At 40.7% G+C, this 15,152-nt stretch overlaps 2 protein-coding genes across 2 annotated transcripts in view; both read left to right on the top strand.

Moving 5' to 3' along the window:
* LOC148368507 (uncharacterized) overlaps positions 1 to 7,704 on the top strand; it is an 81,677-nt gene extending 73,973 nt beyond the window's left edge. The window contains exons 2-4 of the mRNA XM_088330544.1: positions 911 to 1,111; positions 3,374 to 3,466; positions 5,563 to 7,704. Of these exons, the coding sequence (XP_088186670.1) occupies positions 1,000 to 1,111; positions 3,374 to 3,466; positions 5,563 to 6,737 (1,380 nt within the window). The 5' untranslated portion in view covers positions 911 to 999 and the 3' untranslated portion in view covers positions 6,738 to 7,704. The remainder of the gene's footprint in view (positions 1 to 910; positions 1,112 to 3,373; positions 3,467 to 5,562) is intronic.
* Positions 7,705 to 8,882: 1,178 nt separating this feature from the next.
* Positions 8,883 to 13,913, top strand: LOC148368506 (uncharacterized). The gene is made up of 2 exons (XM_088329707.1): positions 8,883 to 9,328; positions 12,403 to 13,913. The coding sequence occupies exons 1-2, from the start codon at positions 9,220 to 9,222 to the stop codon at positions 13,911 to 13,913; spliced, it is 1,620 nt and encodes a 539-aa protein (XP_088185833.1). The 5' UTR covers positions 8,883 to 9,219.
* The last annotated feature ends 1,239 nt before the right edge of the window (positions 13,914 to 15,152 follow it).

Raw genomic sequence — 15,152 nt, 5'->3', positions numbered from 1 at the left:
AAGTACATTGAAAATAAATCACAACCTGTTCATTTTATTCATATTTTTCTGTTTTTTTCACATTTTCATTTTGATAGTTTTGACAGGAGATATTTTCATGGAGAGCAACGATTTTTAATTCAATTAATGTTTAAGGTTGTTTATTCTGGAATAATATCCCTGACTGTTTTAAATTCATATTTTTTTTTAATTTTTTTTTTAAAGGAAAGTATATTCAATATATATTAATCCCGTTCAAAGGTGAGGTTTGAGTTCTGGCCCTCTGTATAATTCAGTTTGACACCCCTGATCTATACGGACACCTCAGTAGACGTCACACGGCCAATTTCCTTTAACTGAGTGTTTTTATTTTTTTAAATATTTTTATACACAGATTATTTTTTTTGCTAGTCATGTGTGTGAATAATGGTAATATGTTTACCTTGATTTGGCAAAAAAAGTTATGCCAGTTCTTCTTATAGTCTCAAAATGTCCTCCTAACACTGATTTTGAATTTGAAATCGGTCTTTCTCAGCGTTTAATATACAGTGTTAAAATTTAACTTCTATAATGGTTTTTAAATTGTTGTTTTAATAACGTAAGTTTTTTTCAAGGAATCATTTTTCAGTTTCTTAATCCTTTTCGATCTAATTTGCCGCAATGTTGATAACAACAAGTTACCCACATGAAAATCTGTTTTAAAATGAGCAGGTTATGATTTCTTTTCAATGTCCATTGCGCGACGTTGCCCCGACCAAAATGGCTGCCTCGTAGGCAGGCGAATTCGCGGGCTGCTACAGCACGCCGACCTAAGTCGTCTATTTTTGTGTCATACAATCCATTGTGGCGGGGTTTCGAAGGTGAAAGTAACATGGCTGCCGAACAAGAAAATGTCGAGAAAGTCCTGTAGTTGACTTAAAACGACGTAAACTCGACAGAAGTATCACTTTGCGGTCCTTTCCGAAGGTTTGTCCTGTTTACTCCCGAGTTGGAGCGTTTTGTCGTTCAAACTTGGAGAAAATGTGCTCCAGTGGGGAAGAAGGACCTCTCCAAGAGAAGCTTCGGGGAGCCAAAGAGGCGACCGAGCGAGAACTTCAACGACTGGACGCTGTTTCCATGCAGCTCGGGGCAGGTCCGACATTTTCGCTTCTGCTACACTGACAATGCTTCCCAAACGTTTGCAAGCTGGCGAAAAAAATCTACTATTCAAAAGAAATAAAGAGTAGTGGTTTTAAATACAGTTTTTTAGCCTTTGACTGTAAATGACTAATTTTTCACCTCGAGCAAATACTCAAAGTGCAGGAAATGAAATGAGGCTCTCGAGTGATTCGTATAAAGTAACATGAAAACTTCAGTGGCTCCCTGGAATTTTTCACTAAAACTAAAAAGCAAAAGTGAATAAAATGAAGTTTTGCAGCAACTCATGAAGTTTCATCAAAACTGAAATAGTTCCTTCTTTACAATAAAAAATAAATGAAAAATACCAATATGACTTAAAACAAAAAAGTGCATTGCAATTTCAATTGTGCGGATTTTACACAACGATGTGGAAATGTCAGGGTTTGGTGCCTTCAGTCCTTCTTATATCCAAAAGATGGCAGCTTTACCACATGTTCCAGCCCCCTCCTCTTCTTGCAATTAGACAATAAGCCACCTCTTCTATGAGTACCCCAGGCTCCCACCTCATTTTGCTGACTCATTTTGATTCCTGTAGACTTTCCCTCATCAAAACAACAAGCCACGCCTCCCGCGACCTCCTCAGCCAATTCCTTCCACCTTTCAGTTTCTCCACTCCAAAACTAGCCACTCACTCCAACCCTCCTCTTAAGGGTATTCCAAAGTCTCCTTTTCAAGATTCTCTCCGCCCCAAGAACTTCCCCAGATATCCCTCTCAAGTTTTCCCTCCTTGTCCCAAAACCTGCAACTTCAACAGTCTTCTTAAGGGTATTACCAGGTAACCCATTTTCTAGATTCTCGCCACCCAAACATCCCATGTCAAGCTTCCATCTCAAGATCTCCTCCTTAACTACCCAATTCCCACACCCCCTTCTCACCTGTACAGTTTTTTGTTGTTTGCTGTTTAAATAAAAGTCTCTCAAGTCAAGTTACACCACATCCCTTGTGTCCTGCGTTCGGGACTGTCCGACACATCCTGACAGGAAATAGAATAGAATAGAATAGAATTTACCTTTATTGTCATTGTTACAAAATGGGTTAACATATTGTGACAACGAAATTGGGCATGACACTCCATTTTTACACATTCACAGTGAGGTATGAGCCAAGAAAATAAAGGAACAGAGAAGATAAGGTTATAAAACAAGGGGGATAAGGCTATAGTTATAATTTACATGGTATTTACACAAGAAATGTCGGCATGTGGGATGTTACATACAGTGTTATCGTGATACAATTTGCATCATAAGGGTTGTGCAATATTGCATTTGGTGCAAAGTCATAGTGCAAAAAAAATAGTCAGCATAAGCATTGGTGCAAACATAGACACCATAGTGCAGAAAATGGAAATGGTCAGACATTGTGCAGGGTGAGCAGTAAATGTAGTGCAGTCGACATGTGCAAGAACCATAGACATGAGTACCATTATATTCGTATGAGGTAGTGTTGGCACAAGTTTTCAGTTTTTTTGTGCGGTGTCTGTTTTGAGCAGTGAACAAACATAGTGCAGAAAGCATGTACGTGAGTACCATTTTACATTCGTGTGAGGTAGTTTTTTGCAACAGTTTTCAGTTTTTTGTGCGGTGTCTGTTTAGGGTGGTAATGGCTGTGGGAAATGTTCCAATCTCGACTTAAGACACCGAAATTTAATAGCTTATGGGTAACCTCATACTATTGTTTCCTCGTCCTTGAGGGAGAAGGACGAGCTTAGAAGTTTGCAAGGTTCAGGCGTTCTGAGTATTCCATATTAGCACCTGGACCAGATGCGTGCTACTGTAGAACCTGCTGCAACTTTTGAAATTTTGAGTCGGGAAGCTTGATCTTTCTACAACTTACTCTATATTTAATGTTGAGGTTGACCGTGTATTATGCACTGAGGCCCTTGCAACACCCATTGCAACCTGCTTAAATGTCTTAAACTCTGGAGAGTGCTATGCTTTTCAGATCAAACGTTTTCAACTGGACCAAAATGTAGTTAAAAAAATAAAATAAAACAAACATTTTTTTATAAATTGCCTCTTCTTCTTGTCAGGTTTTTTGTTTCTTTTAACAGTGTGTTTTTTTCAACTTTGTCTTAAATTTGACATCCAAAAGGATTCAAAAAGTCTTGAATTTAACTTGCCTTAAGCTGTAGGAACCCTGCTGTGTTCTGTGTGTCCCTTTGTGAGTTTCTGTGAATAAAGGCGTCACAAATTGTGATTTGAATTGTGTGTTACAGACATCGGTGAAGACCATCTTCCTACTGCGAGGCAGGAACCAGAGTTGCCAGGAACTGTTTACAAGATACTCCGAGTTGTGTTGAACAGAGCAGGTTGGTCGTTTTACTTTCTTCCACTTCCTCGACATGTCGTATTTGGCGGTCGACGTCCACCATACTTTCCTTTCGAATGAGGTCCGGGCTTCTGTCTCGCTCATTCTTTCAAAATACACACAGTGAAGAAAATAAGTATTTAAACACCCTGCTATTTTGCTACATCTTCCATGTAGAAATCATTCAAATTTTCATCATAGGTGCATGTCCACTGTGAGAGGGATAAACTAACAAGAAAAATATAGAAATCACAATGCATGGTTTTGAAAGTAACACTTGAGAAAATGAGTTTTGATATTTGGTACGGTAGCCTTTGTCTGCTATCACAGAGGTCAAACGTTTCCTGTAGTCTTTCACCAGCTTTGCACACACTGTAGGAGATTCCTGGCCCATTCCTCCACACAGATCTTCTCTAGATCAGTCAGGTCTCTGGGCTGACATGAGAAACTCTGATTTTCCCTCAAAAGATTTCTGATTGAGTTCAGGTCTGGAGACTGTTAGGGCCATGCTAGAACCTTGATATGCTTCTTACGGAGCTACACCTTGGTTGTCCTGGCTGCGTGCTTCAGGTTGTTGTCGTGTTGGAAGACCTGGCACGACCTTTCATGATCTGACTAAGGAGAGGAGGTTGTTCCCCAAAATCTCACAATAAACAGCCCCAGTCATCCTCTCTTTAATGCAGTGCACTTGTCCTGTCCCATATGCAGAAAAACACCCTCAAAGCACTCCCATGCTTCGGAGTAAGGATTGCACTCTTCATTGTTCTTCTTCCGAACACGCTTAGTAGATTCATGACCAAAAAGTTCTATCTTGGTCTCACCTGACCACAAAATCTTCTCCCACGACTCCTCCGTGTCATCCAAATGGTCATATGCAAACTGAAGAGGGGCTTTGACATATGCTGGTTTAAGCAGAGGAACCTTTCCTGCCATGTTTGATTTCAAATCCTAAAGTCTTAGTGTATTTTCTACAGTAACCTTGGAAACGGTGGTCCCAGCTCTTTTCAGGTCAACTCCTGTCGTGTAGATCTGGGCGGATTCCTCACCTTTCTTATTTATAAAATTTATATTAATTTCAAATAATAGTTTTGGCTCCTTCTCAAGGTTTCTTCATTTTCCTCATGCTGGGTTTTTTTTGTTTTGTTTTCCTTGCCCTCGTGTAGGTTTCAGATCATGGGATGTTGTCGTGCTGATCTTTGCAACCCTCTTTGACTGATTGTGATTAGTGCCAGACGTTTCTCTCAAATTGGAAGTGCCGATGCCAGCCTTCGTTGGCCATATTGACTCATTTTTGATGGCCTACAGAAAATCTAGCTCTGTAGCTATCCAGGCATAGGACATACCAAAAGGTAGCTTTAACACTTATCTTTCATGAAACAACAGTTGATTTAGTCGAGTTGACGACATTGCCAAGTGTTTTTGAAAATACTTGTTTCCCGGAAAACTTCTGAGAAAAATGGCTCCTTGCAAAGCGATGCATTTCAAGCAGAAGTTTCGCTTCGGTGCCTTTTTCTAATATATCTATATTTTCGATACCTATAATATTTAAACAATTCTTTCCTAAAACACAAGGGCACTTTCCTTAAAAAAATAACATTTGATTGCAAGAACACTAAACTTATGCATAACTTTGCAAGAATTCTCAGCCCCTGATGTCTCTGGTGACGTGATCACATGATTCAGGTTGTCATGGTGATCGCAGGGTCCTAGGATACGTTATCCCAACGAAGGCCCTTGGTCATTTTTTTTTAGAAAGAATAAAAATTTCAATCGTTAACAGTTGATACTTATATCTTTGCTTTTCTCGTCATGCTGCGCGTACTTGGCATATACGCCAGCACCTACTCACCGCCTTACAGAGTAATACGGTGGATACAGGAATCAAACGCGGCTTAAGTGTTTACAAAGAAATCTGGTCAAAGCTCCTCCTAGTGATGATTGAATTCCCAGAGGCCTAACACTTACCGATCAGCAGCACCTAAGCCTTTAGAATTTTTTTTTAAGTTTTGGCACTCGGGGAGGGGCTTCTGAAAATGTTACGTTACGGCACTGAATGAGTTAATGGCAATATAAATAAATGTGACTTGTGTCTTGCAGACGTCAGCCAAAAATATCTTCAAACTGGGCAACATGAACCAGAGTTTCCTGCCGTTAAAATTGAGGAAGATCTGAAGCCTTGTCACATTAAGCAAGAGGCAGAGGATGGGGAGCCTGTTCGCGTTAAAGAGGAGGACGATTCTCCAGTCTTGCGAGTGACCGTCGGAGATCAAGGTCAACCTGAAGATAACGGTTGGCAGGAGCCTCTAAGCATCAGCTCCCCTCAACACGAGGAAACGGATTATGACGACACGTCCCACTCGGCAAACACTGAAAGCGACTCGCAGTCGGAAGGTGGTAACACATGTTCTCAGTGTGGGAAAACGTTTCAAAGCAAGTATTATATGAAGTTGCATATGAAATTCCACGCTGGCGAGAGGCCTTTTGCCTGCTCAGTTTGTGGTAAAAGATTCACTATAAGTGGAAACTTAAAATCACACAAACTAACCCACACTGGCGAGAAACCTTTTGCCTGCTCAGTTTGCGATAAAAGATTCACTATAAGTGGAAACTTAAAGAGACACATTAGATACCACACTGGCGAGAAGCCTTTTGCCTGCTCTGTTTGTGGAAAACAATTCACCCAGAGTAGGGACTTAAAAACACACACACTAACCCACACTGGCAAGATGCCTTTTTCTTGCTCAGTGTGCAGTAAAAAATTCACCCAAAATAGACAATTAAAATTTCATCAACTTACCCACACTGGCGAGAAGGCTTTTGCCTGCTATGTTTGCGGTCACAGATTCACTACAAGTGGAACCTTAAAGAGACACATTAGAACACACACTGACGAGAAGCCTTTCTCCTGCTCAATTTGTGGAAAGCGATTCTCACAGAACGGGAGCTTAAAATCACACCGAAAAACCCACACTGGCGAGAAGCCTTTTTCTTGTTCAGTTTGTGGTCAAAGATTCACCCAAAATGGACACCTGAAATTACACCAACGAACCCACACTGGCGAGAAGCCTTTCGCCTGCTCAATTTGTGGTAAAAAATTCACCCAAAATGGACACCTGAAATTACACCAACGAACCCACACTGGCGAGAAGCCTTTCGCCTGCTCAATTTGTGGTCAAAATTTCACCCAAAATGGACAATTGAAATCACACCAAAAAATCCATATTCATTCACAAGAAGTGAGCAGACTCTCCAGCTTTATAATAAAGAATTGAAACCCCGAAGTCTTCATAGGGATTCAAAAGATTAATTATTCTCATATGTGTCATGTTTTTTGATAGGTGATCTGTTTCATTGTCTGCATAAAATATTGCCTGTTATCAACAATTATCATTAATAGTGAAAGTTAGAGCTATTGTTGGTGATAGGAATGAGTGAAGAGGTGTCTTAAAAGGGTAGTGGGATGTTTGGGTGCATTCTAAGGGATGGGCAGGGCACCTGTATGATGCGGCAGGGTTAAACCAGTGGAAGCTGTCAAGCCCTGTTGAACAAAAGAGTGTATTGTGTCACCCTGACCGGAGTGACACGGCCGCTTTCTTGTGTCCCGTTTCATCTGGAGGGACGAAAGTATGACCAACTTCGGTGCCGGGTTGCCTAACTTGTTTGTGCATTTGGGTTGGCCATGGTCCAAAAAGTTTTGTGTGCGTTTTTTGCTAATTTTTCCCTTTTATTTTCTTTGTTATTGTATGAGTTTGTCTTGCTGTCGGTCACCCCTCCTGAGGTAGATAGATAAGATAGATCATTATTATAATAATAAGATAGCCAACCTAGGTCCCCAGCGTTGTAGTCTGGTATCACCAGAGCCCCAAAACTTGGAGAGCCTGTGGTTCTCTCCGTCCCTGTCGTCCGGATGAGAAATATCCCCATGAAGTCCACCGCCAAATGAGATAGGAACCTTTATTTTTTTCATCTTTCTGGTTGGCCATGTGCTGCTTCTCGCACACCCCTCCCCTGAGGGACTTTTTGTTCTCAAAAGTAAACAGAAAGGGTGAGTGCAACAACCTCTTTTGTGTTATGGGCGAATAACCCATGTTGGTACGCTATGAAAACAATCCCTGATCATTGAAATGAATTTATTATCTTAAAACCGGGTTCATTGATCATAACTGTTAACATGTTGCATCATTTCTTCAGCCTTCCCCCTTGCTAACACTGAATGCTTATGTCAACAATGTGCTTTATTCTTTCGTTCGATACATTTTTTTTGTCATGTGAATAAAATGTAGTGTGTTAAAATCAAACGTGCATTATTTGTGTGTTGATGAAATTTTTCTTCTGGACTGATCAATCATTATCCATATCAACGAACTACAAAATCGATCATTTAAAGCTGAAAATACTTTGTGTTTAAAGTTGCATCTTTCATGATAAATACTGGCTATTTCTTATGAATTCGTGTTGGAAACCAATAGCACTGTCTGCTGACCGAATTGGTTCTGAACCAAATAGATATAATTTAAAGCCATTTAGAAATGTATCGTTATGTTGGCCATAAAAGAGTCAGAAATCATGTTATGAGTTAAGACTTTGGCCAGAACAGAAACTTAACTATGTGTTGAGTCAAGACAGAGAAGGGGCTTGGATTTTCCTGGACCAAAATGATGTTGAGACTGGAAATCACCAATACCACATTGTAAGACAACATTAAACTGAAATATAAATACGAAGAATATACAGCACGTAACCCATCAGTAGCCCAATTCGTTCCCCCTTTAACAATCAAAACAAATAATGTTCAAATGAGTCCGATGCTCCATCTGTTAGCATTCAAAATATCAAGATTTCCTCGTACGTCGTATGCATCTTAAAATGCATCATAAGCGTACTTTGTACGGCAAAAGTACAAATCGACGGGGATGAGATATGTTGATATAGTAGCAGAAAAGGGTAAGAGAAGTACCAGTATATCACCGCTAGATGGCAAAGTCTCACAGGTCAGAGAAGGGTGCTTGCGCCAAGTCTCGCGGGACATAACGTGATTTAGTGAGACTTTTCAATAAATGATCCATAATGCCAACAATGATGGTGTCGTGTCAGACTGACACTTATCATCTATTTTGCAGATGAGGTAAAACAACAACAACAAAAAAAACAAAATATTGTTTTTTCCACCTGGGTCCCGTTACACTTTAATTTTGTTTAAATTCGCGTAATAAGTTGCGTAAAACGTCTCCCAAGTTTAAAATGTCCACTTAACTCCAAGCTTCGAAAGATATTTTTACCGACCTATCTAGTATTCTATGTGTTTCTTTTGTTGCGTTCCAAAAAAATACGATGACTGATTTTTCCAACCTCCGACCAGGAGAAAGGGTATGTACCCCAACTTTGCAACTAGGACATCCCACTTTGAGTGTCCTTCCAATGATATTTTCCCTGGTTGAGGGTTGGAAAAGTCCGATTTCCCACTTTCTTGGGACACGTTTCGGTCGTATCTGGTATGTTCTACCAAAACACCAATTTTCTTGAACGCAGCATGTGATCCGTACCACGTGTACCCACAATCCATTGCGGCGGGGTTTGGACGGAGAAGCTGTCATGGCTGCCGAACACTAGAATGTCGAGAAAGTCCTGTTGTCGACTTCAAACGACGTAAACTCGACAGAAGTATCACTTTGCAGTCATTTCCGAAGGTTTGTCCTGTTTACTCCCAAGTTGGAGCGACACATCGTGGCGTTTTTTCGTTCAAAAGCAAAGAAAATGTGCTCCAGTGGGGAAGGATCTTTTCAAGAGAAGCTTCGGGGAACCAAAGAGGAGACCGAGCGAGAACGTCGATTACCGGACGCCTTTTCCAAGAAGCTCAGGGCAGGTCCGTCATTTTTTTGCTTCTGCTACATCCTTGATGAGGTGTTGTGAAAGGATAGTGGGATTGTGGATGCCTTCTTAAGGATGGGCTGGGCACCCATGTGATGCGGCAGGGGTAATCTGGAGGGACGAAAGCATGACCAACTTAGGTGCCGAGGTGCTTAACTTGTTTGGGTGCTTGGGCTTTTTTCCCCCTTTTATTTTCTTTGTTATTGTATGTGTTTGTCTTGCTGTCGGCCACCCCTTTTGAGGGATATGACCAAGGTTGATAGATAGGTAGACATCCTTGGCATCAGGGGTGTTACCAGTGGGGGGTGGCCTGTGTGATGCCGAGAAATGCATCCCTGCCGAGATTTGCATCCCGTAGCTACTATAACCTCATTTTATCTCAATTTTACAAAAATTTTCGGGAATGTAATGGCGAACATATAACCAAAACCACTTTGTCTTGCATTTGTTGGGAATGTAATCAAATGGTAATGCCACACCGTATATAAATCATTTTTGAGCAGGTAACATAAACGTCTCCCGTTTATCTGTTGATGATTTGACAGTTCATTTCAGCATAATAAGCTTTATGGTAGACTGCATAACAGTTTCAAAACGAGCGATTTGAGTAGAAAAAGGCAAAATAAACGTGACGTGCATTTTTTGGATCATTATGGAATTATATGTTCGCCATAGTTATTGTAGCTACGGGATGCAATTCTCTGGAGGGGTGCATTTCTCGGCATAACAGGTTAGGTTCCCGGCTAGGGTTTGGGCTTCAAATCAGGGTTTTAAACATAAGGTTCCAAAATAGGATGGAGGCCAGGGCTAGAAAAACTAAGGCATAGGCTCCTCTTTAGGGTCTCAAATTGAATTTAGTGATCTGAAATAGTGAAATGAAATGTAATGATCTGCATTTATATAGCGCTTTTCAAGTCAATGACCTCCCAAACGCTTTACAGTGTGCTCCACATTTCCCAATAGCGGCCTTACAGCCATGTAACCTGCTTATTGGGGGTATTAGGGGTTCAGTGTCTTACCCAAGGACACTTTGACATGTAACACGGACGAGCCGGGAATCGAACTGGGATCTTTTGATCCCAAGACGAGCGCTCTACCTCCTGAGCTACTGCCGCCCCCATAGGATTGGGGCTAGTTTAAGCTAGAGTTATGTGTAGATTGTGCAGTCCTTTGAGACATTTTTGGTGATTAAGGGCTATATAAATAAATGCGACTCTACTTGAATCCAATGCGCTTCTTGTCGTCCATCAAATGAAGAGTTCTGTACCGGGTACAGTTTCAAAACGAGCGATTTGAGTAGAAAAAGGCAAAATAAACGTGACGTGCATTTTTTGGTTTGAACAATTTTATTGACACTATTAACAGCAATTAAACACATTCACTATTTTACTGTATCATATTCTAACAATATGGATCATTATGGATTTATATGTTCGCCATTACATTCCCGAAAAGTGATATAAAAGTCAGATAAAACGAGGTAAAAGTGGTTATAGTAGCTACGGGATGCAGTTCTTGGCAGGGGTGCATCTCTCTGCATAACAGGTTAGGTTCCGGGCTAGGGTTTGGGCTTCAAATCAGGGTTTTAAACATAAGGTTCCAAAATAGGATTGAGGCCAGGGCTAGAAAAACTAAGGCATAGGCTCCTCGTTAGGGTCTCAAATTGAATTTAGTGATCCGAAATAGGATTGGGGCGAGTTACAGCTACAGTTAGGTGTAGGTTGTGCAGTCCTTTGAGACATTTTTTTGTGATTAAGGGCTATATAAATAAATGTGACTCGACTTGAATCCAATGCGCTTCTTGTCGTCTATCAAATGAAGAGTTCTGTACCGGGTACAGTTGTAACACAGACTTTTGGAGTTACTCAGCACTCGACCATAGATGTCTACTTGGAAAAAAAAACAGAATTAGGATACCATGTATAACAGTTTGAGAGGACTAGCATAAAATATCATAAAATGGACAGGGTGAAAGAAAAATGTTACAACAGTATGCGGTCTCTTCTATATACAGACGCTGCCATACTTAAGGACGATTGTTCGTAAGTTGAATTTGTTGGTAAGTTGCTCTGGTGCTATATTTTGTATGTTTAAGGTTTGTGTGAGTAACCTGTATTGTTTTGTGAAAACAAATATAAATTTCATAAAAGAATATGCTCTATAAAGATAAATACAGTCAAGCTTAACTTACTTATGGAAACGCTAGGCGAGTTCCTCCTCCGTGGTAAAAAGTGGGTGAAAAAAAGCGTTCCGACCATTTTCCCAACCGCATCGAGCTTTCCTATTCCACATTCGTTTCAAAAGAAACGGCTCGCCTCTCCTTTACACTTTACACCAGGGGTCAGCAACCAACAGATTTGATGACATTGCCAATTTTTTTGAAAATACTTGTTTCCCGAAAAACTTCAGAGAAATTTGGCTCCTTGCATAACGATGTAAGAAGTTTTCAAGCAGAAGTTTCGCCTCCACACTTTTTTTTATATCTATATTTTCAATACCTAGAATATTTAAACAATACTTTCCATAAAAAATAGGGCACTTTGCTTGAAAAATAATACTTGATTGTAAAAACACTAAACTTATGCATGACTTTGCAAAAATTCTCAGCCCCTGATGTCTCGGGTGCCGGATCACATGATTCAGGTCGTCATGGTGATCGCAGGTTCCTACGATACGTCAACCCAACAATGGCCCTTGGTCATTTTTTTTTTAGAAAGAATAAAGATTTGAAGCGTTAACAGTCTGTACTTATATCTTTGCTTTTCTCTCACTGCTCGTACTTGGCATATACGCCGCCGCCTAAACTCTGCCATACAGAGTAACACAGCGAAAATGGAAACAAAACGCGGCATTAAGTGTTGACAAAGGAATCTGCTCAAAGCCACTCTTCCCATCTAGTGATGTTTTAATTCCCAGAGGCCTAATACTTAATGATCAGCAGCACCCTAAGCCCTGAGAATTTTTTTTAGGTTTTGGCACTCTGGGACAATGCTTCTGAAAATTTACTAATACGTTACGGCACTGAACGAGTTAAGGGCAATACAAATAAATGCGACTTGTGTCTTGCAGACGTCAGCCAAAAATATCTTCCTACTGCGCGGCAGGAACCAGAGTTGCCTGCCGTTAAAATTGAGGAAGAGGAGGAAGATCTGAAGCCTTATCACGTTAAGCAAGAGACAGAAGATGGGGAGCCTGTTCACGTTAAAGAGGAGGACGATTTTCCAGTCCTGCCAGTGACCGGGGTCCGTTCAACCGTCCAAGATCAAGGCCAACCTGAAGATAACGGTTGGTGGGAGCCTCGAATCATCAGCTCATGTCAACACTTGGAAACGGATGAAGATGACACGTCCCACTCTGCAAATGCTGAAAGCGACTCGCAGTCGGAAGGTGGTAACACATCTTCTCTGTGTGAGAAAACGTTTCAAAACAAGTCTTATATGAACTTGCATGTTATATTTCACGCTGGAGAGAAGTCTTTTTCCTGCTCAGTTTGCAATAAAATATTCACTACAAGTGGAAACTTAAAGAGACACATTAGATCCCACACTGGCGAGAAGCCTTTCGCCTGCTCAGTTTGTGGTCTAAGATTAACCACAAGTCATGCCTTAAAACGACACACTCTAACGCACACTGGTGAAAAGCTTTTTTCTTGCTCAGTTTGTGGTAAAAAATTCGCCCGAAATGGACACTTGAAATCACACCAACTAACCCACGCTGGTGAGAAGCCTTTTGCCTGCTCAGTTTGTGGTAAAACATTCAACCGAAAGGGACGCTTGAAATCACACCAACTAAACCACACTGGGGAGAAGCCTTTTGCCTGCTCAGTTTGTGGCCTAAGATTTACCATGAGACGGACCTTAAAAGGACACACTCTAACGCACACTGGGGAGAAGCCTTTTTCTTGCTCAGTATGTGATAAAAGATTCACTACAAGTGGGAAGTTAAAAATACACACTAGATTCCATACTGGTGAGAAGCCTTTTTCCTGCTCAGTTTGTGATAAAAGATTCACTACAAGTGGGATGTTAAAAATGCACACTAGAACCCACACTGGCGAGAAGCTTTTTTCTTGCTCAGTTTGTGGTAAAAAATTCACCCAAAGTGGACACTTGAAATCCCACCAACTAACCCACACTGGCGACAAGCCTTTTGCCTGCTCAATTTGTGGAAAACGATTCTCACAGAATGGGAGCTTAAAATCACACCAAAAAACCCACACTGGTGACAAGCCTTTTGCCTGCTCAATTTGTGGAATACGATTCACACTGAATGGGAACCTTAAAAAACACACACTAACCCACACTGGGGAGAAGCCTTTTTCCTGCTCAGTTTGCGGGCACAGATTCGCTGATAGTAGGAGCCTAAAAAGACACATTAGAACCCACACTGGCGAAAAGCCTTTTTCCTGCTCAGTTTGCGATAAAAGATTCTCCCACAAAAGAAACTTGAAGTTACACACTAGAACCCACACTGGCGAGAAGCCTTTTTCCTGCTCAGTTTGCGGTCAAAGATTCGCTGATAGTCGGAACCTAAAAAAACACATTAGAACCCACACTGGTGAGAAACCTTTGACAGTTTGAAAAATTCATCCATATCGGCACTTGAGAATTACAGAGAAGACTGCTCGGTTTGTGGTCAAACATTCACTGAGAGTGGGAGCTTAAAAACACTTCATCAACCAAGGCCGTCTATAGGAACATAACTCGATATGAAGATGTGTCAATTGTATTCAAATGAAACCCTGAAATAAGTGTCCGTAACGCCTCCAGTGATTTTATTTTACGCACCATTTTTATGCGCACATATGCATAAAGCGTTTACAACACTTGCAATGTCCAAAAAAATGGCTGAAATAAAATACACATTTGCAGATGTTTTCGAACTGTAAACTGGTCTTCTCCAAATAGCCACTTTTGGAAACACCCAAACATACCCATAGAAAAATGTGTAAAATGCATCTAGTTTGTAAGTTTGGGATCCAACCAGGTAAGGCTTTCAAGCTATCGTCTCACCTGTTAAAACACCCATGCTACACTCATTTGCAGGCATTAGATTGCAAAAACTATTTTAGGCGAGGAGAAAAAAAAACTTCTATGTGTGTTCCAATTTGGATGATTTAATGTTAGTAGAACTTGCAATGGGCACAAAATGTTGTATATCTATATATTTTTTCATGTAACGGGTGTAATAATAACTTTTTTTGTTGAAATTCCTGCTGAAATAGGTTTTGTATAGTGTGTGTATGTTGTGTCGCTCATTGCAGTCTCCGGCACGCTGCTGAAGCAACTGAAATAAAAGCCTCATCATCCAGTCCGGCCTGAATTCTTTAATCTATCTATCTATCTATCTATCTATCTATCTATCTATCTATCTATCTATCTCTCTATCCTTCCTCTTGGTCTCCTTCCATTTTTTTGAAATGAAATGATCTGCATTTATATAACGCTTTTCAAGTCAATGACTTCCCAAAGCGCTTTACAATGTGCTCCACATTTCCCATTAGCGGCCTTGCAGCAATGTAAGGCGCTAACCTGCTTATTGGGGGTATTAGGGGTTCAGTGTCTTACCCAAGGACACTTTGACATGTAACACGGACGAATCAGGATTCAAACTGGGATCCCTTGATCCCAAGACGAGCGTTCTACCTCCTGAGCTACTGCCGCCCTCTTTCTCCCTCTCTATCATATATATATATATATATATATACCGGTATATATATATGATAGTCAGATAGATCAATATATAACCCTGGTTGTCTGTACCGGCCACCTTGCACAAGTGAAAAGTCTGCGTTGTGTTTTTTGGTGTTGAGGAAATCA

This window comes from Urocampus carinirostris, chromosome 3, assembly GCF_059441175.1.
Source record: "Urocampus carinirostris isolate Australia breed hairy pipefish chromosome 3, RoL_Ucar_1.0, whole genome shotgun sequence".
Classification (NCBI taxonomy): Eukaryota; Metazoa; Chordata; class Actinopteri; order Syngnathiformes; family Syngnathidae; genus Urocampus; species Urocampus carinirostris.
Note: the sequence above shows the minus strand (reverse complement) of the source record. Positions and strands in the feature narration are given on the sequence as shown.

What these genes read in the sequence shown, in the direction of transcription:
- LOC148368506 (XM_088329707.1), top strand. Translation starts at nt 9,220, where the DNA reads ATGTGCTCCAGTGGGGAAGGATCTTTTCAAGAGAAGCTTCGGGGAACC. An exon ending in TTCCAAGAAGCTCAGGGCAG is followed by an intron (nt 9,329 to 12,402) that starts GTCCGTCATTTT and finishes TGTGTCTTGCAG; the next exon opens with ACGTCAGCCAAAAATATCTT.